General features: G+C 38.6%; 2 protein-coding genes across 2 annotated transcripts; one reads left to right on the forward strand and one right to left on the reverse strand.

Moving 5' to 3' along the window:
- Nucleotides 1-268: 268 nt before the first annotated feature.
- LOC122638806 (probable pectate lyase 7) lies at nt 269-3,679 on the reverse strand. Its single transcript, XM_043831655.1, has 3 exons — nt 3,620-3,679; nt 1,001-1,648; nt 269-736 (listed from the first exon to the last, which is right to left on the reverse strand). Exons 1-3 carry the CDS (start codon nt 3,677-3,679, stop codon nt 269-271), a joined length of 1,176 nt encoding a protein of 391 aa, XP_043687590.1.
- A 29-nt stretch (nt 3,680-3,708) lies between these two features.
- On the forward strand, nt 3,709-6,088 carry LOC122638807 (squamosa promoter-binding-like protein 15). Its single transcript, XM_043831656.1, has 3 exons — nt 3,709-3,899; nt 3,988-4,291; nt 5,938-6,088. The coding sequence occupies exons 1-3, from the start codon at nt 3,818-3,820 to the stop codon at nt 6,086-6,088; spliced, it is 537 nt and encodes a 178-aa protein (XP_043687591.1). The 5' UTR covers nt 3,709-3,817.
- Nucleotides 6,089-21,183: the final 15,095 nt, after the last annotated feature.

Genomic DNA, 21,183 nt, shown 5'->3' on the forward strand with positions numbered 1-21,183 from the left:
ACCGACTCTCTTGCATTCACTTGGTTTTTGTAGGCTCATCCTTGGACGAACCGGGGGATGGAGGTTTTTAGACACAACACCCTTTTTATTTACTTATTTATATTTTTTCCTTAGAAACTAAAACGGCTAAAGTCGCTATCTCTTATGGATCCCTGACCTACACACCTACATAGTTGCTCCTTTGTTTAAGCATGGTAGGCTACTAAGGTGAAGTGTCTAAAGAAGAAGAAGAAGAAAATGAAGAATGAAGATCAGAAGAACCACCAAATTAGCAAGGCTTGCCAACTGTGCAGATGAGTGCACCAGCAAAGCGAGTAAGCTCGGGGACAGGGGTGGCGGGCTTTGGGTTGATCATGTCTTCGCTGGAGAAGGACTCCTTCTTTAATGGGGATCTAGATTGGATGAAGAAGGCACCGTTCTCCATCAGATCACCCTCAGATCTCCAGTCCCAGTTCTTCCACACGTCCTCGATTGTGCAATCCCTATGGGTAACCTGCTTGAATGCCGATGAATCTGAAGCAACGCAGCGGTTACCCTGTCTAAGGATGGTTGGGTATGTGCTGCCACCAATGGCGTACATTTCCCAGTGGGTGTAATCGTTGTTCACCACGTGGGTGAATCCCCATCGGACCCTGGGCATCCTCTGTACTAATCCTTGTCCGAAGTGGTTGAATGCTACGGTGACCTGCATCTTCTTGTCATCGGCGTAGGTGTCATTTGCTCCTAACAACAACCCCTATTATTATAAAAATTAACATAATAATCAATAATAATCAATAATAATATTAGGGTCACCAAAAGCATCAGTGAGTCGACTCGGAAAGAAACTCAGCCGATTTCTAGTTAGTTATATTAAGTTTGTTCGTTCGTTCGTTAGAGAGAAATCAGTTAGTTTCAATTAGTATCATATCATCTAATATAAAATAAAAAATTTAAAAAATTTAAAAATTTAAAAAATACAAAAAAGAAAAAAGGTTAGTTAGTATCGAGAGTTACTTACATGGTCGTGGCTAGAGAAGTGGTTATTGGAGATGGTAATGGCGGTGGAACCCATGACGGTGTCGATGAGTCCATCCTTGCAGTTGGACATGGACAAGTGGTCGATCCAGATGTTGGTGGATCCGAAGATGTTAATACCATCGCCATCGCTGGCGGTGCGCTGATCGTAGTGGTCGACGGAATCACGGATATCGTCGCCGTTGGTGGCTTTGATGTCGTGGATGTGGAGGTTAGTGATGATGATATCGTGGACGAACTGGATGGTTATACCAGCGCCATTGGCGATGTGAACGTTGGCGCCACAGCCGTCGATGGTCTTGTTGGATGTCATAATGAGCTCTTGGGTGAGGCGGACGGTCATGTCGTGGGCAAAGATGATACAGAGTGGCTCCTTCTGGATGACACCGTAATGGAGGGAGCCGTTCTTTGGGTTGACCATGTCGCTATCAGAGGGGTCAGTGACGACGTAGATGCGGCTGTTCTCGCCACCCCTAGTCTTCCTGCCAAACCCCAGTGCGCACTTGGCGTAACTCTTTCGATTCATCTCCCAGTTGGCCTGGCACCTCCAGTAGCTGTCTATTGGGTTCGTTGCCTCCCCCCCCCCCCCCCCCCCCTCCCCTTCTTCTTTCTGTTGAAGCAATGACCTTCTCTTCAATGCCCCTTCGAAGTCCGCTGCTATATGGGCCTTCACAGCATAGGTGAACAAAAAGAAGAAGAAGAAGAAAAAGAAAAAGAAGATGTTGGGCTTAATAATAGCTAACTCCACCATTTTGCTCTCTCACTCTCACAGTGTCTGTCTGTCTCTATTTTATTTTATTATTATAACTTCAGATTGATAATTGTGAGATACTGGATGAGCGATGGCGAAAGGTAAGATGGATTCAGAGATAAATTAAAAGACCAACAACAAATAGAACCCACCCTCACTTTACACCATGCTCGGTTTTTACGTGGGTTGTGAAAAGCATCATCATGTCTTTATATATATAGGGGCAATGGATAGCCCAAATTAAAACAAAGATCTGATCCAAAAACCAGGACCAGAGGGTGATCCATAAATAGAGAGAAATGGGGCGACAAGGGAGGCCTTCCACTTTACCAATAACCATTTCATCTCTTGTTTTAATTTCTTCATTTTGCATGGCCTTGAGTTTTGCATGTCTTATTCTAAATAAAGACTTGTTTACCCAAAAAATAAATAAAATCTTCATTTTGTTTTGTCAACGGGGTTGAATATATCATACTATTATATAAGTGCATGAACTCATATTTCGTGGCTATTTTTTCACTTGACTAATTTACCCTTTTCTTTTATTTAAATACTATCTCTTTCTCATTATCATTTCTTTCTTTCTTTTTTATTTTCCGATAGTTAAGGTACCCTTCATTTTTTTTTAATACTAAATATTCTTTAAAAAATTTGTTCCCTCTTTCCTTTTTCACTTTCACGTCTCTCTCTCTCCCTCTCATGCTTTCTTTTTTATTATTATACTCTTTCCTTTTTCTATCTCTCGTGTTCCTCCCTTACCAATAGGAATCTCTGTAATAATTATCTCCATCCCTTACCGATATACCATATCTCTCATATTTCTTCAATAGAAACCATCTTTTAAAATAGATTCCCAATCTTCAATGCATCTCCCCTTTCCAATTACTTCTTGGAAAGATTCTCTTGATTTTCACATTGCTCCAATTTTTAACTTCCCGTCTCCAGGTATATCGTATAATTTGTAAATAATAGTTGCCCTTACTGTAACCTCCCTAAAATTGTTGAGGAATTTTTTTTGTTACATATTAGAGGAGTCAGTTTTTCCCCCTTTTCGAATGATTTTCATTTCTCCTTATGGAATCTATGCTGTAGTGATTTGCAGTATCGAAGTTTGAATTTCATCGGTATCCAAGTTGTTCTTCCAATTTTTGGGTGGGATTCACGGTTGACGAATGGAAGACGTGGGTACGCAAGTCGCTTCCCCTATTTTCTTTCACCAGGCTCTTACAGGTCGATTCTGTGAAGCGCCTCCTCTGGCGAAGAAGCGTGATCTGTCATGGCAAAGCACTACTTTTAACCACCAAGCGCAGCAGGGTTCAACTCACCTTCCCAATAGGTGAAGGGTGATTGGAGCCCCAAGGTTTGGGACTGGGACAATGCAAATTTCATTGCCAAGCCCTCGGAGGGCGATGCTCTTCGCTTGGGGAAATCTATAGTTGAACTTGGAAAGAAGAAAAATAGGAATGAGCAGGTTTTGAAGAAGAGTACTGGAGATGAAGATGGTGAGAACCTCATGTGGTAGTTTATATTTAGTTGATGAGACTGCATTGAGACCCAATAAACGAGTCCGATCTGGTTCTCTTGGTGGCGGGAGCTACCCAATGTGTCAAGTGGATGATTGTAGAGGAGATCTATCAAATGCAAAGGATTATCACCATCGACATAAGGTTTGTGAGCTTCACAGCAAGACCACCAAAGCACTTGTGGGGAAGCAGATGCAGAGGTTCTGCCAGCAGTGTAGCAGGTAAGTTCTTCCTTCAGTATCATTTGGAATTTTAGTTTTATTCTTTTCATTTCTGCCAGTAGTGGGTCTTTCGTCGAATACTTTTCTCCCATCTTTCTAACCTATACTGAGTTGCTTGTTCCAGTGCAAACTTGTAAAATTGAGTGGTTTGGGAAATTAGATACCATTTTGAAGTTGGTTTTGCCTTCCATCGATTTCACCCCCTTTCTGAATTTGATGAGGGTAAGAGAAGCTATCGGCGTCGGCTTGCTGGGCACAACCGGAGGAGGAGGAAAACACAACCAGAGGATATTTCCCCACGGTTGATGATACTTGGAAGCAGGGAGAACACTGGTAGTGGGAACCTTGATGTTGTCAATTTGTTAACTATTTTAACTTGTTTGCCAGGTGAGGAAATCTTGTTTTTCCATCTTGAGAATTGCCTCCATAGTTTCAATCTTTTAGATTTTATAGACATATATGACTGCAAATGCAGGAAATAATAACGATAAAAGTGCAAATAGTCCTCCAATACCCAATAAGGACAGGCTCATCCAGATTATCAGCAAGATTAATAATTCGCTACCTCTTGCTTCAAATTCTACTTCTCGGTCACCATCAGGAAGTTTTGAGCTAAATGTTTCACAACAAGCTTCGTCAGACCACTCTAATAAAATTAATGGCAGCACATCTGCTCCATCAACCATGGATTTGCTTACTGTTCTTTCAGCTGTGTTAGCATCTTCTCCTGATAGTCTTGGGATCAGTTGGGGCCATTACATCTCCATTCCAATGGCTCAGTATTATTTTTTTCCCCTGGTTATCTTCTTAGAAAAGTAGCTACAGATCCCTTGAGACCCATTTCGAGCTTACATCATCTATTTTGGGGAGGGAGCCGATCTATAGAAGCAATACTAGAACATACTCACTCAGGTTCGAAATCTCTTTATCTCTGACTTCACGGTCCGTTGGAATTCAAGCCCAAAAAACCACGTTGTTGAACTGAGAGCATGGAGAGCCACATCTATCCAAGAAGCATCAGTGTCATGGAGCTGATTCATATTTTGCCATCGCCTGTATTGGCTGAAGATTCTAACCCCAAGAAGACCCATTTACTTGTATGTATTCTACTCACCATTATTATGAAAATTTCCTTTCTTCCATAACCTTTGTGTTCTTCCCCCCTCTCCCTTTTCATTGTTTGTTTTGCATAAGGCTACGTTGTAGGTTACAAAAAGCCACGGTTCATCTCTCTCTCTCACTCTTTTCTTCGTTGCTTGTTTGTTTTTTTGTTTTTTGTGTTCTGTGCACGTCTCGCTAGCTATTTCCAGTGGGGGCTATTACATCTCCAATCCAATGGTTTTGTGTTGTTTTCTTTCCCAGGTTGTCTTCTTAGAGAAGTAGCAACAGATCCCCTGAGACCATTTTGAGCTTACATCATCTGTTCTAGGGAGCAGATTTACAAAACCAATACTAAAACAGTCTCACTAAGGTTTGAAATCTTTATATCTGTAACTTCATAGTCCAGTCAAGCTCACCAAAATCACGAGCGTGGAGAGCCTAAGAGCCACATTGTTTTCGTTTTTGTTCAGCACTCTGTTATTAGATTATAATTATTAATACATGTCTCTGTTGGACTTCTAAATTTATTATTACCACGGTTAGAAAATAACTATAACTATATGAAGCACCAATCTCTGTGCTTGCTGCTTAGCTTGCTCTATGTATGGTTTTGCATTCTTATTTTAGCTTTCATTTTCACTTGCATGTTATGCGTTCTTTCTTTTAACTACGGATTGATATAAACAAGATATTTGGCATGTTTTGAATGCTTACCATCTTATCTGTGGCATTTCGTGCTCTATTTGGCAAATTATTGTTGGATTTGGTATTTGGTGAATTTGATTTTGATTGTGTAATTTTTCTAATCAATGAAGTTATTTAGAAATTTGACATCATCCTCCCAGTTTGTTATTTTATTACTTAGGGCTTGAACGCGTTACTTCCTGATTTGGTTGTACTTTTTCATAAAGGATTGTTCTTTTTTTTTTTTTTTTCAGTTTGATTGTGAATCCAAAAGATTGTACAAACCAGTTACTTTGATATTCAGTTTTTAATTGTTGCACACCTAATGGTATTCATTCGACATGAGCATTTGTCTTCTTTCCTTACCTTTTACACCCCCAATTTCCTCTTTTTTGCTAGCAGCTTTGTAGGGTTTTGGCATTCATAAATATTTTAACTTTTGGATCTACTAGCAACAGGAAAAGAGAGTTAAAGGGTACGGGATGTAGAGAAATAACAATAATAGGAAATAGAAGTAGAGAGCCATTAGAGAGAAATAAAATATGAGACCTTGATTACGGTCATAGGTAGTCCAACCTTCAATCAGAACTTTACGATATGAAGTTATATGTACTGAGTTATTGATTTTCTTTTGTTTTAGGTGTGTAATCATGAAACATGATATGTGTGGATTTGAATCAGCTTCCCCACTGCTCGGGGTTAATGAAGAGCTTAGCAATTTTTTGTTAAAAGACCCGTCATTAAAACTACTTCCCAGAACAATTGACATGAGTTATGACCTTTCATATTAATATATCAATATTTCCTTTCCTCAGAGAATGTGATTTCGTTTGGATTAGTTTTTGTAAAGGCTTATTTTATCCTATGTTTTAGTCTGGTGGCTTTCACAAAGAAGCACAACAAAATGATGATGCATGCAGAAGGTAGAACACACTCGCTTTCATCTTTAAAGATTTGAATGCTAAAGACTGGTTTCAGTTATTAATTAAGGTAGGAAGCATCAAATAGTCTTGGAGTCTGGTTCATACTTTTCTGTGATTCTGGAAATTTATTTATTTTTTGTTTCTAAACCCTAATGTTCTAGCTTATTAGAACCACATTATCGAATTAAGAGTTTGCTTTCTACATGGAACTGATCATTTGATTCGTGAAGTGCTAAGTTGTTAGTTCAATAGGATGATCTCAATTTTGTTTATGATAATCTGGTTATACCATATAGTAGGTAACCTTATAAGAATTTTAGCCGATATGTCCAACTTTCATGCTGCAAGTGTCTGTAGCAGTGTGCTGAAAAAGATCTCATGACAATGGCGTTGAACGGTGACAATAATGCAAGGTGCACTTCAATGATTCATTGTTACATTATTGTCTACACGTTTAAGTTTCACTTCTTTCCCTCATTTGTGAGTTCCTATTTATATTAGTTGTTTGGTTAAGCTTTGATTGTTTTGTCATGTTTAAGGTTTACTTCTCTCTCTCTCTCTCTCCCCCTTTGTTTTATTTGTTTGGTTCTTCAGTTTCAATTCCCTGCATGGATGTATCTGGGGCTTTCTCGCATTCTTATATTTTCATAAACTTTTGTCATAAATATTCTTGATTTCTCCTATACATACTTGCACTTCCTACTAGCACGGTGTGAGCTGATTGTAATGGATATGAGCTGCCCAGAAAAATATTTGTTTTTTAATTGCTTGTGTGACTATGATTGGTTCTTTATGCTGGCCATAAACCTGATTTTACATGTAACACATTTAGTGATTTCTTAGGCTTGATTGATTAACTTTATTGTTGCATATTTGATTGTACTCTGCAGCATGCATCACAACATAGAAAAAAGAGTAACTTGTAGTGGAAAGTTAATAGTTGTGGTACATCAGTGGACAACATTGGTGAAGGATCAAAATAAATTTCTATTTCTAATACTCAAAGAAAAATAAACTAAATTACAAAGGCTTCTCCATGTCTCCAACCTTTTAGGGAATTTTATTACTCTGTTTAGAAACTATGTTTAAAGCTGAAAATTAAAAAAATAAAAAAAATTCTAACATGTGGCTCTCCTTGTTTTTGGATTTTGTGGTGATGTCATTTCATACTCTCTCCTTTTCCACAAACTACATTCATGTCCTTGAATACATTTTCATCCATTTTTACCTTGCATCAGCTATATGTGATCTCAGTTTTCCATCCTGTAAGGAGTGTTGAAGAAATCCAAAAAGAAGTTGTGAAAGAAAGAAACACATTGCTTGCTGAGTCATCAAAAGCTGTCAAAAAAAAGGGTGATGATTCAGCAAGTTTGGTTGAGTCATCAATTTCATAAGTTGGAATTGGCAATCCTTGAATTTTATCTGGGAATTATCACGACTTTTTCTTTCATGTGAACATCTACTTAACAAGCACGATTGATACTGTCAAAATATGGGAATTTTATGGAATGAATAGCCTAATAGTAAAAAGTAATGGCATATGATGAAATAGTTTCATATGAAATTTAAAAGCTTGTTGATTCTCAATATTTAGTTGAATGGCTCCTGATTGGTGTTATTAATTATTGTTAGATGGTGTATGAATAAGAGGACTGGAAAACCACGCACGGACTTATCTGGAAGTTAAGTTTACTAAGGGATTTATCTGGTCACCAACTTATTTATCCCAAGTGGGTAGCTTAGTTGGTAAAGACCAACACCTCATAATTAAGAGTTCATGAGTTCAAACCTCCTTGGGGCTTACCTATAAAAAAAAAAAAGGATTGGGAATCTGAACCGCAATAGCTACTATTGTAGCCCATAATCTATATTCTCTATGCCCAACAACAAAATGTTCTTCTCAACCGTAGGGACGTAGGGAACAAGGAAGAAAACCAAATAATGAAGAAAACACCCCCCTCATACTACTATAAACAAATTTCATTCTCTCATATCTGATTCATTTTTGTTCTTCAGATCTAACAAATTTATTTGTGTTCCAGTTTTAGCAAAAATATCTTGGGAGAATTATATATTGTAGAATCCATTGGTTTAAAAGTTATTTTTAGTCCCAACAACCATTTCTTAATTGAAGATTCAACTGAGCACTTAGGACTTACATTACATTCTCTCATAATTCCTGATAGTTACTCTTTATGCTGGACAAATCTGATTGCCTCTAATCAGTTACAAAACCAAAGAAATGGTTGGAAAGGAATCTGATACAACATAGGACCTCAGCAACAAAGTGACCCAAACGGCCAAGGGTGCATGGGAAATGACCAAGGAGACCAGTAAAAATATCAAGGAGACGATGGCTACCAAGGGCTAAGAGACAAAGGAATTTATGAAAGAAAGAGCTGAGACTGTCAAGCAAGCCATGAATCCAAGAAATGATATGCTCTACATGTCTTCCAATCATGTTCAGTCGATCTGCTCAACAGGATAGGCTAATGTTATATTTTCTATAGCTAATTTTTTCTTATTTAATTCCCTTTCATGAAGGGATGTTATTTGTTAAAAATGGAACAAAATGTACTATTTCTATTTATAATTATAAACAGTTCAAAAAGGAAATGATGAAGGTTCTGATTTTACATTATTTCAGAATATTTATGAAAGTCTTAAGATATTAGTGTTTATCGTTCATTCAACCCATAGTTTTCATTTAAAAAAAAGTTTAATTTAGCTAATTTCTCTTATGTTAAAATATCTCGGCCACTTTTAAGAGAGCAGTCTTCAATGGATACAAAATCTTGATGATCTCTTAAAGGCTTTAGTCTCGTGTCAACTTAATTGCCATATCTGTCTCCCAAGTCTGCAAAATCAATTGCTACAAACTACAAAACTATCTACAATTGCTCCTTCAGTGTATATTTATTAGTATTTGTTTCTACTATATTGTCCAGCATTTTCTATACCATAATGTTTTATGATATGCATCAATATTTATTGAAAAAAGTCAAGTACTTGATACTATTTTCTAAGTTTCGTTACCTTATAAAAAAACAAAAATAATTTGCTCTCCAACACTTTAGAAATGCTTACACGTGCATATTTATTTACTAATATATATATATATATATATATATATATATATATATATATATATATATATATCATACTACTATTATATAAAAGCACGTTGTGGCAAATCTTTCAGTTACCTATTCTACCCTTCATTTTTATCTAAAATTCCATTCTTCAATTCTTATTCATTATGTCATTCTCTCTTATAATTTCATAATCTTAGGAACCCTTAGTTATAATTAATATTAAAAATATTTCTTATTATTTAAAGCAAATCTCTCCACAAAATTAGATTTACCAAAAATAAATCGGTTAACAATTATGGAGAGAAAATCTCTCCAATTCTCTCTCATAAAATTAAGGCAATTAAAAAAAAAAACCCTTAATTAAATAAGGTAGATATTCATTCTCTCTCTATCTCTTTTGCTTGTTGTTTTTTATTTTTTTTTTCAAAAAATACTTTATTCTCAATGACATCTCCCCTCTCTCTCTATTTGAATCCACAAAATCTCAAAACGTTTCTTGTTGTTTTTTTTTAAATATCTTTTTTTATTCTCAATGATCTCTCTCTCTCTCTCTCTCTCTCTCTCTCCAATTCCATAGCAAATACCAATATCGATTCCTGGCCGATCCCGTATCGATGGGTTGGTACTAACAAGGGTGAAAATGTTAAAAAAAACCTAATTTTTGAACAAATAAAAGGGTAAACCTAACCGATTGATCGAATTAGGTTACCCTTGTTTGTACTGACCGACCGATACGGGATCGACCAAGAATTGGTATTGGTCTCAGTCAATACCGATCCAAATCGATCTGTCAGTTAGATTTACACTTTTTTGTTCAAAAATTAGATTTTTTTTGTACATTTTTACTAGATCGATTTAGTTCAGTATCGGCTGAGACCAAAACCGATTCTTGATCGATCTTGTATCGGTGGGTCAGTATAGATAAAGGTAAGAATATATTTTAAAAAAACTAATTTTTTGGAAGAAAATAGGGTTACCTAACCGATGCAGTCCGATAAATACGTTCCTCGATCGGTATCGGTGGAGATGGAGATCGATATTGATTCCTGGCCGATCCCGTATCGATGGATCGATACGGATAATGAAAAAAATGTAAAAAAAAAAAAAAAATCTAATTTTTTTAAAGAAAACAGGGTTAAACCTAACCGATCCCGACCAACACGACCGGTTTGCATCGGTTAGATTATCCTATTTTCTTCCAAAAAAATTATTATTTTTAAATATTTTTACCCTTGAGCATCTCTTTTCTCTCAATCTCTCACGTTGCCTTATTTCTCCGTCTTTTTCTCTCCTCTCTCCCACTTTCCTTTTCCTTTCCCTTTTTTCTAACTTTTTTGGAAAACTTAGCTACTAAAAAATTAATTTCCTTAATACCTTCCGTCTTTCACACGCTGCCCTCTCTCTCTTTCTAAAATATCCCACTCCTCCTAATATGGCCACCCACCCCAATTTATATCTTTTCAAATTCTCTCCTAATCTCAGTTTCCTTATCAGCAAAATCATAAAATTTTAGTATGGCCAAGACGGTTATTTTTCTCTCTTTTCTTCTAACATTGCTTTTAGTACTCTTATATTCCTTTCTCTTCCCATCAAAACCCTAGCGCCCACTACGATTGCAAAATCAGATTGGTGAGGTACTCTCTTGGTCACTTTCTCTTCTTCTCCCATCTTCAACTTTGACTCTGCAATTGAGGTAGCAAAACCACCAGAAAAAGGTAAGAAACTAGGGGTGTCAATGGGTCGGGTTGGGCCGGGCTTACCCTAAACACTAACCCAACCCTAGATGTGAATTCACTTAGAGGGGGGTGAATAGGTGAAAGTAGGGAATAAAAACTTATTGTGACAATAAACAAGTTATCAATGAATTAAACAAAAAACAAAGATAACGCAAGAGATTTATAGTGGTTCGGCCAATACTTGCCTACGTCTACTCCTCTCACCTTAGAGAGAATTCCACTAAAAATAAATCTTGAGTATGAGTAAGAGAACTCGTACAAATCTTGATTGAGAGCAAGAGGACTCACCACCACTCTTGATTCCGAGCAAGAGGACTCAACCAATCTTGATTTCGAGCAAGAGGACTCAAACTACTCTTGATTCCGAGCAAGAGGACTCAAACAACCATATAAAATAAAATGGTACTAAAATTAGGATTACCTCAACCTTAGATGTATAAAACTACTTTTCATCTTTGAAGCTTGAAGCTAATTGAGGTGGAGTAGTTTAGAGAGGGAATGTACTTGAATGAATGCTTTGATAAAGAGTGCTTTGAATGATCAAGTACCGAAGTCTTTTTTGATGTCTTTGATTAGCTTTAATTAATTGTGATTAGTCTAATTGAGCTCACCTATTTATAGGCAAAGGTGCTCAAAGCATCTAAAACTTAATGCTAATTTAGTACATAATTTAGTCTTAATTCAGTATGCCGTTTTCCAATTCGATATGCCGGATCATGGAATCTATCCGTTGACCAATGGTTAAATCCCAATAGTCAAATGCCAATTTGGTATGGTGGATCATGATTCGGCATGTTGGATCGTGATTCGGTATGCCGGATCATGATTCGGCACATTCCGTTTGGTTACTGTGAGCAAAACCCTAAGATTGTATTTTGTAGGCAAAATGGGATTCGGTATGCCGGATCAGCAAATTCTGCTGAACATTTCAAAAACTTTGTTGGACTTACTCGGGTGATTCCAAATTGGTTTGGTCATATGGATTTGGTTAATTAAACCTCCTAAAGTCCATCTAAATGAATGCATGCTTGTGTATGTGCATTACATCATTTGTGATTTTAATTATGATCATACAACTTAGTACAAATCTAAGTCTTCAATCTTCTTCAATTTTTGAATTTCACTTCTTTACACGAATGTCTTCAAAGTGAGTTCCTCTAACTTGTCTTGATCTTTGTCTTCAAAATTTTTTCTCCATTCTTTTTATTCTTTGATGTCTTGAAAGATTGGACAAGTTCAATTTGCTTTGAGCATCAATCTCTTAAATTGAGTGCTCCCCCTCACTTGGTGCTATGCTCTTATTTAAACACCTTAAACAAGAGTTAGTACAATTCGATTTATTTGTTATCATCAAAACATATATATCATCATTATAGATGATTGGAGTTAATGTATGAGGACTTTTCCTCAACAATCTCCCCCTTTTTGATGATGACAAATATAAATAAAAAATAATGCAATATTCAAAAAATATATAACATTAATTGCATAATAAGTTCAAAGAGAGAAAACTATATTACAATTGTTCCTCCCCATTTCTCTCTCCCTTTGGCATTATCAAAAAGCGAGGATAGAAAAGAAAACAACTTAATAAAAATTTGGTCCCCAAAGTGTGTTGGGTCCATCAATGTTAGTATCATACCTTTCTCTTGGTTTCCAAACCATTTGTTTACCATACCAATTTGGATATGATTGGGGGTTCCAAGGTCTTTGATTTTTGGGTGGTCTTTGCACTTTAGAATGACTTCTTCTATTTTGACCATTATAAGGTCTTCTAGGATGATGGAAAGATTGGTTCATGTGATAACATTCCCAAATAGTATGTCCCTTCTTGTTGTAATTATTATATACAACGATTTGAGGGATATAAGGAGTCTTCCCTTTGGGATTTGGTTTGCTAAATTGAGGACTTTCTTTTTAGAGTAACATTCCTCAATACAGTGTCCTTTCTTCCTACAGTAATTACAAAACTTCTTCTTTACTTTTTTATTTGCCATTTTACTTGTACTTGGCCCTTTGACTTGATTTAAACTTTTGTTCACATCATAGCCTACCCTTTCTTTGCTGAGAGGTGTTTTGGAGGCATTTCCAAATAAGATGCCAAGAGTCTTTTTCCCGTTAATAAAGGATTCTAAAGCTTTATACAATTTCTCTTTTTCTTCTTCCAAGATGTTAACTTGAGAAGTTAGAGTTGTGTTTTGGTCTTTAAGGGTATTTATCTCTTTCAAGAGATTCTTTTTGGTAGTAGCTAATTCCATGCTACTTTGGTAGAGGTCTTCAAAGGCTTCTTCCAATTCTAAAAAGTCTTTATCCTTATGAGATGGGTAAGTGGGGGTTACCTCATTTTGAGTTTCTTCATCTTCGATAGCCATGAGTACCAGATTGGTTTGTTCTTCTCCTTCTTGAGATGCTTCATCGTCCTCTTCTTCATCACTTGAATCAAAGAAGTGTTCAGCTTTGTAGGCTTTCTTGTATTTCTTTATTTTTTGACAATCTCCCCTGTAGTGTCCTGGTTTTCTGCACTCATAGCAAACAATGTCTTTTGAAGTGGAGTCAGTATTTTCTTTAGAAGTACCCTTACCTTTTTGGTCTCTTGAGAGTCTCCTCTTATTGAATGAGGTTTTGCCTTTATTCTTCAGGAACTTTGAGAACTTCTTTCAGAGATATTCGATCTCGTCATCGGATAGTTCTTTTTCATCATCACTAATTTCATCTAATTTGAATGCTACAACCTTCTTCTTTGGTTCTTTTGGTTTAACCTCCTTGGTGTCCAGTTTTAGTTCCATCTCATGGGTTTGAAGTGATCCCAACAGCTCGTCCAGACTTAGCTTGTGGATGTCTTTAGATTCTTTGATTGCTGTAGACTTGGGTCTCCATTCCTTTGAGAGAGATCTCAATATCTTTCGAACATTTTCACCATTGGAGTAAATCTTTCCTAAACCTTTCAGCTTGTTTACAATGTTAGTAAAACTTGTAAACATTGCATATATGCCATCATTTTTCATTTTAAATAGCTCATATTCATTTACAAGCATGTCAATCTTAGATTGTTTGACTTCTAAAGTACCTTCATAGGTAACAATGAGCTTATCAAACATCTCTTTGGCGGAGTCACCCATACAAGTTCTATTGTACTCCTTTTCTCCTAGAGCACATTGGATGTAACTTATAGCTACATAATTGAGTTGGACTTTTGCTTTGTCAGCTGGAGTCCACTATCCTTCGGGTTTGTTTATAGCTTGGTCCATTCTCACTGACTTTCCATGCATCAATGTTATTGGCACAAATGAAGTTCTTGAAGCGATTTTTCCAATAGGAAACTCCTTCACCTTCAAAGAAGGGGGGTCGGATAATATTGTATCCTTCAACCTTATTATTGACAAAGGATCCCATGGTCTTAAACTCTTAGTTGGATTGAAAAATAATCACAGTCTTGAGCTCCCGCTCTGATACCAAATGTGAATTCACCTAGAGGGGGGTGAATAGGTGAAAGTAGAGAATAAAAACTTATTGTGGAAATAAACAAGTTATCAATGAATTAAACAAAAAATAAAGATAACACAAGAGATTTATAGTGGTTCGGACAATACTTGCCTATGTCCACTCCTCTCACCTTAGAGAGAATTCCACTAAAAATAAATCTTGAGTATGAGCAAGAGAACTCGTACAAATCTTGATTGAGAGCAAGAGGACTCACCACCATTCTTGATTCCGAGCAAGAGGACTCAACCAATCTTGATTCCGAGCAAGAGGACTCAACCAATCTTGATTTCGAGCAAGAGGACTCAAACTACTCTTGATTTCGAGCAAGAAAACTCAAATAACCATATAAAATAAAATGGTACTAAGATTAGGATTACCTCAACTTTAGATGTATGAAACTACTTTTCACCTTTGAAGCTTGAAGCTAATTGAGGTGGAGTAGCTTAGAGAGGGAACGTACTTGAATGAATGCTATGATAAAGAGTGCTTTGATTGATCAAATACCAAAGTCTTTTTTTATGTCTTTGATTAGCTTTAATTAATTGTGATTAGTCTAATTGAGCTCATCTATTTATAGGCAAAGGTGCTCAAAGCATCTAAGACTTAATGCTAATTTTGGACATAATTTAGTCCTAATCCGGTATGCCTTTTCTCAATTCAGTATGCCAGATTATGGAATCTATCCATTGACCAATGACTAAATCCCAACAGTCAAATGCCAATTCGGTATGGTGGATAATGATTGGCATGCTGGATTGTGATTCGGTATGCCAGATCATGATTCGACACATTTCGTTTGGCCACTGTGAGCAAAAACCTGAGATTGTATTCTGCAGGCAAAATGGGATTTGGCATGCCGGATCCAGATTCGGTATGCCGGATCAGCAAATTCTGCTGAACATGTTAAAACCTTTGTTGGACTTACTCGGGTGATTCCAAATTGGTTTGGTCATATGGATTGGGTTAATTAAACCTCCTACAGTCCATTTATATGAATGCATGCTTGTGTGTGTGCATTACATCATTTGTGACTTTAATTATGATCATACAACTTAGTATAATTCTAAGTCTTCAATCTTCTTCAATTCTTGAACTTCACTTCTTTACACGAATGTCTTCAAAGTGAGTTCCTCTAACTTGTCTTGATTTTGTCTTCAAAATTTTTTCTCCATTCTTCTTGATTCTTTGATGTCTTGAAAGATTGGACAAGTTCAATTTGCTTTGAGCATCAATCTCTTGAATTGAGTGCTCCCCCTCACTTGGTGCTATGCTCTTATTTAAACATCTTAAACAAGAGTTAGTACAATTCGATTTATTTGTTATCATCAAAACATATATATCATCATAATAGATGATTGGAGTTTATGTATGAGTACTTTTCCTCAACACTAGAGGCCTTAACCTAAACCCTGACCCGATCCGACCCTGCCAGGGCCAAGAAACCCTCAACCCAGTCCTGACCCTGCCAGGGTTTTTCCTGACCCGACCCGGCCCTGATTGACCCTGTCTTAACCCTGACCCTGGCCCTGATTTTGTCTGTAATCCCATGTGCCTTTAGGGCTTTTTTTGTCTTTTACTTTTTAATTTTTTTATTAGGCTATATATATAAATAAATATTAGACCAAATATATATATATCGTCAAACCCTGCCACTGACTGACTGAAATTTTGATTGAAGGACAGGAACCCCTAACCAGGCAACCAAGTACACTGTGGAGTATCACTCCAATGATTTGAATTGATGAAGAAACCCCGTGCATGTCTTCCTACATACCTGTCAGAAGATGGATAGCTGATCCCTACAACTGCACAACTCACAGTATAATGTACTGCCTAGACCCCAGGTAATCTCTCTCCTTTCCATAACTATGGGACCCACCTCTGGAAATGTGTGTAAAAGGCTCTAATTGGCATGTGGGGACAATGCCCTAACTATGGGTCAAACCCCAATGCAAGCCCACTGAGATTCAGCCTTGTTGAAATCTCTAGGCGATGCAGACAAAGCCCAGAGACATCGCCCAGAGTGAAAATAACATATTAAATTGATTTTAAATTATGGGGACCACTTTTATTGGACATGGGCACCCTCCATAGGTTGAGGGGAGTTTGAGGGACCACCTCATACCCTTGGACCACTGTGGACCCCAACAGTGTGCCCGGAATCATTGAGAATCAGTCTAAAAACCCATTTTGAAAAAGGGCCTTAACCAGCCAAACAGGCCTTAGTCAGCCTAGGCCTATAAATAGTAGTGCCATGGGTTCATTTAAACCCTTGGCTACTGTTCAAATTGTGGGGAAGGGAGAAGAAGGAAAAGAGAAGAAAAGAGAGGAAAAGCGAGGAAGAAGAAGAAGAAGAAGGAAGAGAAGAGAACCAGCTTTGCATCCAAAGCTTAGAATCAAGCAGCCATAGACCTGTGCAGGTGTATATCTCTGCCCCTACCTGCTGCTCCCTTGGATGCTTGTTATTTCAATGAGTTTCTGCTCTATGGCAGCCCAGAACAGCTGGGAACTGCCAAGAACTGCACCAGATCTGCCATACAAGTATGAAGCATGGAAGATCTGGGGATTTGATGTAATTTTACAGGTCTATTATGCTGGTCTTGGAATCGAAACTTGGCTGTGCATGGCTGCACTGCCCAGTTTCACTATTAATTGGCTGTTTGGAGCCCTGGATGCAGGCCTTGGCTACATGGGACCTAGCCTTAGGTGGTAGCAGCCCTAGATTACCATTTCATACGTAAATCCAGCCTTGCATGTGGTCAAAATCCAGATCTGGAACTGAAGAGAACCCTGTGACACTATTCACTGGGCTGTCTGGACAATCTCTAACAACCAAGTGGTGGGCCCAGTGGAAAATCCACATGGACCAAAGTGAAGATCACCGTTGGGGTCACCTAATACCCTAACATGCATAGGGGAAAGATTTGATCACTGCCCATAACCAGCAACCTTGGAAACTCAACCAAATCTCATTTTAAAATTTCTAGCCGATGCACCCAACGCCCAGAGACATCGCCCAATGAATGAATTGCTGCTGTTTTGATGTTCTGACTTGGGGGACCTCACCCATTAGCCATGATACTGTGTGGGAAGGTGGAAAATGACTTAAATGCCCATCCCCGCATCTGTCCATATGAGCGAATGCTTGGGAACCCAAGTGGGCCCCGCAGGACTTGGAAACCCTGCCTGTGCTTGGTCCTGCAGCACTATCAAGCTCGGGACAGCACTGTGAGCCTATTGGAACCTAGGGTCAGGTACTAATACTGTAAATGGCCATTTTACCCTGGGCCAACATCTCTGGATGATGCACCGGAACATAGGCCTAAGGCCTAGTGCATGGCCCAGAGAATTCCAAGTGAAGACCAACTGACCACCGGGTCAACCGAATGAGCTTAGATCAACCCTATGACCTCCAAAGACTGGTTGGAATATTGAAATGACAATTTCTGATTTATATTTAGGATTTGATCCCGCGCTCGAGGCCTACAACCAGACTGCAGTTGGAACTGAATTTGCAACCGAGTTCTTAGAACCAGACCCAGGTGAGTGAAGTATTATCATATATGTATGTGTAACTGTGTTACTATGCCGGCAGTTAAGAATCTTAAATTATAAATGCTGTGTTATCTAATTTTGTTCAATTATTCAAATTACTACAAATTGACTGTCTATTGATCAACACTGTGAATCTTATCTGATGATTGTGAATGTTAGACTAGATGCCGTAGTCGGCTTGGAAATGAGGCCGGTGGTAGCCCGTAGTATGGGATACGGTTGACACCGCCCGACTCATATGATGCCATATAGACATGGGGCTAGAGTTTCATCACTCGTGCTACGCACCCTTGCCAACAGGGGTTAAGGTGTTGGATGCCTGTGAGGGTGACCATATGTATATATCAGAAAAGAAAAGAAATGAAAAGAAATGAAAAGAAAAGAAATATGTTTGCACCGGAATGGTGAATATGGGCTATAAGCCAGAAAATAAAAGAAAAGAACAAAGGGATGGATTGCCCCATAGGTTAATCACAGAGGACTGGTCGGGCTGACCTTGGTGAACGGATGTGGGAGCTGACTGGTCCTATCCGACAACTCAATGGGTGTATCGCGGGAAGGGGTAACCAAGCCCGCACCAGGGATACATGTATTGGGGATTGTAGTAGCACTGACCTGACTTAGTTGTATTGCTAGGTGGCTAATAAATAATCTAGACTTCCATATCATATAGGATCATGTGGATTGTGGTTGCATGTGCATGCATAATGATGTGTTTTGCTCATGAGCTCAGTGGGGCTCACACTCTGTTATACATTGTTTTTCTTCTAGATGATTCTGTAGGTGGATGCCGCTGTGGTATGGAGGCTCATTACGAGGAGGAGATCTCTGGTTATTATGATGATATTGGTGTGGACCCCGACGGAGGTCGTGCCGATGATGCGTGCATTCTCGGTGGTCATTGATGAAGACCATTGAGGAGTACACTTGATGCTTTTTCTCTTAGGGATTCCTTTTTGTTTTATTAGGAGTTTATTCCCATCTTGCTTGTGGTTTAGCTGTAGTTTTTCTTACTTTCTTTTGGAGTTGAGTCGGCTCACCCTGTATATATATGTATGTATTTTCTTTGACTTTTGTTCTTGTCAGCTTTACTTCTCAGTTTGTGGGTAGTTTGGGGAATGTATTAGATCAAACATATGTATGTATATATTATCATCATTTCCCGTATCGCTACGCTTCCTCTTTGTTATTGTAATTGTAGTTTATCTGCAGCACTCTGATCTTACTGATGGTAAAGTGATGAATGTGGGACCGTGAATGTAATAACTGCTTCTAGATCTATGGGATTTGGCGGATTACTGTTACGCAATTCGGGTCACCTACCTAATCCTCCCAGACTGTGGTTTGGGGTGTGACAAAGCTTGGTATCAGAGCGTGAGGCTCTTCTTACATTCACGGAGTGCAGATTAGGGTTATTAAGCTACCAACATTAAAATATGTAATAATTAAAAGCTACAGGGGAGGTAGATACAATTAAATAAAAGATGCATAATTTCCATTAAATTTAAAGTCAATTGTGGCTGAGCCACTACATAAGTTTGATTGAAAGTATAACTTCAAATATTCACATAAGTTGACGAAAAAAAAACTACATACATCTCGAACAAAAAAAAAAACATAAACTAAAAGAAGAGATACGTCTGAACCACGTAGCACTGAGTCAGAAGCTGGCTAGAAGAACTACTCCGACGGAGGCAAGTCGCCCGATGGAGGCTGTGACTGGCACGAGTCAACATGGTAGAACCTGTCCCAAAAGTCCAACCGCTGCTCGACAGATCCCACCCTGCTGTCCAATGATGTAAAGCCCCGATCCATCCTAGTCGACATATCAGTGAGCTGAGTACTGAGGCTCTGGAACTGTGACATCATCTGTGCCCACTCAGAAGGCCCTAGAACCTGAGAACTGGTGGCACCCATCACCTCATAAGTGGGCAAGTCTGCGAACTGAGTGTCAACTCCCTCAATGTCATCATGCCCGTCACCCTGCTCCTCTCCATGCTCGCCCTGAATGTCTCCCTCAATGTCATAATGCCCCACATCCTGCTCATCTCCTGGCATCACCATCTGCTCCTCTTCCTTTGGTGGATCACCCCCTAGTAACTTCATCTTCAGTATCGAGGTCTTATCAATGGGCCTAGACCTATCCTTCTCCATATACTCACCCGCCAGAGGAACCTCAAAGTGTCGGAAGACTAAGGTAAGGAACTTCCCATATGGAAGGTTCCCATCAAATGGGTTCTGTGCATGGTATAACATAACCTGAAGTAACAAGTATGGGAGATTTATGACCGGACCCCCTCTGACAGCTCCCAGTAAACAGTAAGTGATATAAGCCCTCATCATAGAAATGCTACCCCTATTACCGCCCTTGGTGTAGATGTTGTAGGTAACATACCTACTGATAACACGAGCACTAGGCTTGTAGGAAGCCTTTGACTTGGGTGTGCTCTCAAACCCAGTCAATGTCTTGAAGACCCTTCTCCTGGTCTCCAAGGAAAACATCTCAGAAATATCAACACGGGGCTTGTAGTAACACCTCTCCCTAGTGTTGGGCAGCCCCAGAATCCCTGCTAGTGAGGCAGTGGTCAACCTAATATCCACTTCCTTCACTCTACTCTCCAACCTAAACTCTTGTGCCCCAGATGGCACCAAGTGCCAGTAGAAATACTGAACCAAGTTGGGATAACAAGGTTCAGTAGGTGTCAACATAGAGGCGCAACCCAAGGTGTTGAACCTAGTAAAGAGGCTATATTGATGGAAGTCATCCACCTGGACCACCTGACCATTGACTATCTTGAGGGACTTAAACTTGTCCCAATCCTTAAAATGCTCATGCCTAGAGAAGAGGAATCGGTCAAACTCGGGCTCCTCGGAAGATGAATCGTCCCTGGGTGAAGAGGGAGGCACCATAGATGATGACGATGATGAATGATTGCTTTCAACCCGTAGCCTCTTGCGGGCTACCGATTTCCTAGCCGTGTGATGACTTGTAGACATTAGGCTGCAAAGAAAAGAAAAAGAGTGGTTAGGGCAAGGAAACTTAGCAAAAACAAAAAAAAAGAACCCTAGCTAGAGTAAGAAGAAACAAAGAAAA

The sequence above is a fragment of the Telopea speciosissima genome, chromosome 9, assembly GCF_018873765.1.
Source record: "Telopea speciosissima isolate NSW1024214 ecotype Mountain lineage chromosome 9, Tspe_v1, whole genome shotgun sequence".
Classification (NCBI taxonomy): Eukaryota; Viridiplantae; Streptophyta; class Magnoliopsida; order Proteales; family Proteaceae; genus Telopea; species Telopea speciosissima.

Excerpts from the sequence above, each read along its gene's own strand:
- LOC122638806 (XM_043831655.1), bottom strand. The coding sequence starts at position 3,679 with ATGGTATCTAATTTCCCAAACCACTCAATTTTACAAGTTTGCACTGGA. Across the intron at positions 1,649-3,619 it reads GCACTGGAACAAGCAACTCA|AGAAGGTCATTGCTTCAACA; the intron begins GTATAGGTTAGA and ends GGGGCATTGAAG. Across the intron at positions 737-1,000 it reads ACTTCTCTAGCCACGACCAT|GGGTTGTTGTTAGGAGCAAA; the intron begins GTAAGTAACTCT and ends TTATAATAATAG.
- LOC122638807 (XM_043831656.1), top strand. The coding sequence starts at position 3,818 with ATGATACTTGGAAGCAGGGAGAACACTGGTAGTGGGAACCTTGATGTT. Across the intron at positions 3,900-3,987 it reads TATTTTAACTTGTTTGCCAG|GAAATAATAACGATAAAAGT; the intron begins GTGAGGAAATCT and ends CTGCAAATGCAG. Across the intron at positions 4,292-5,937 it reads ATCTCCATTCCAATGGCTCA|GTGTGTAATCATGAAACATG; the intron begins GTATTATTTTTT and ends CTTTTGTTTTAG.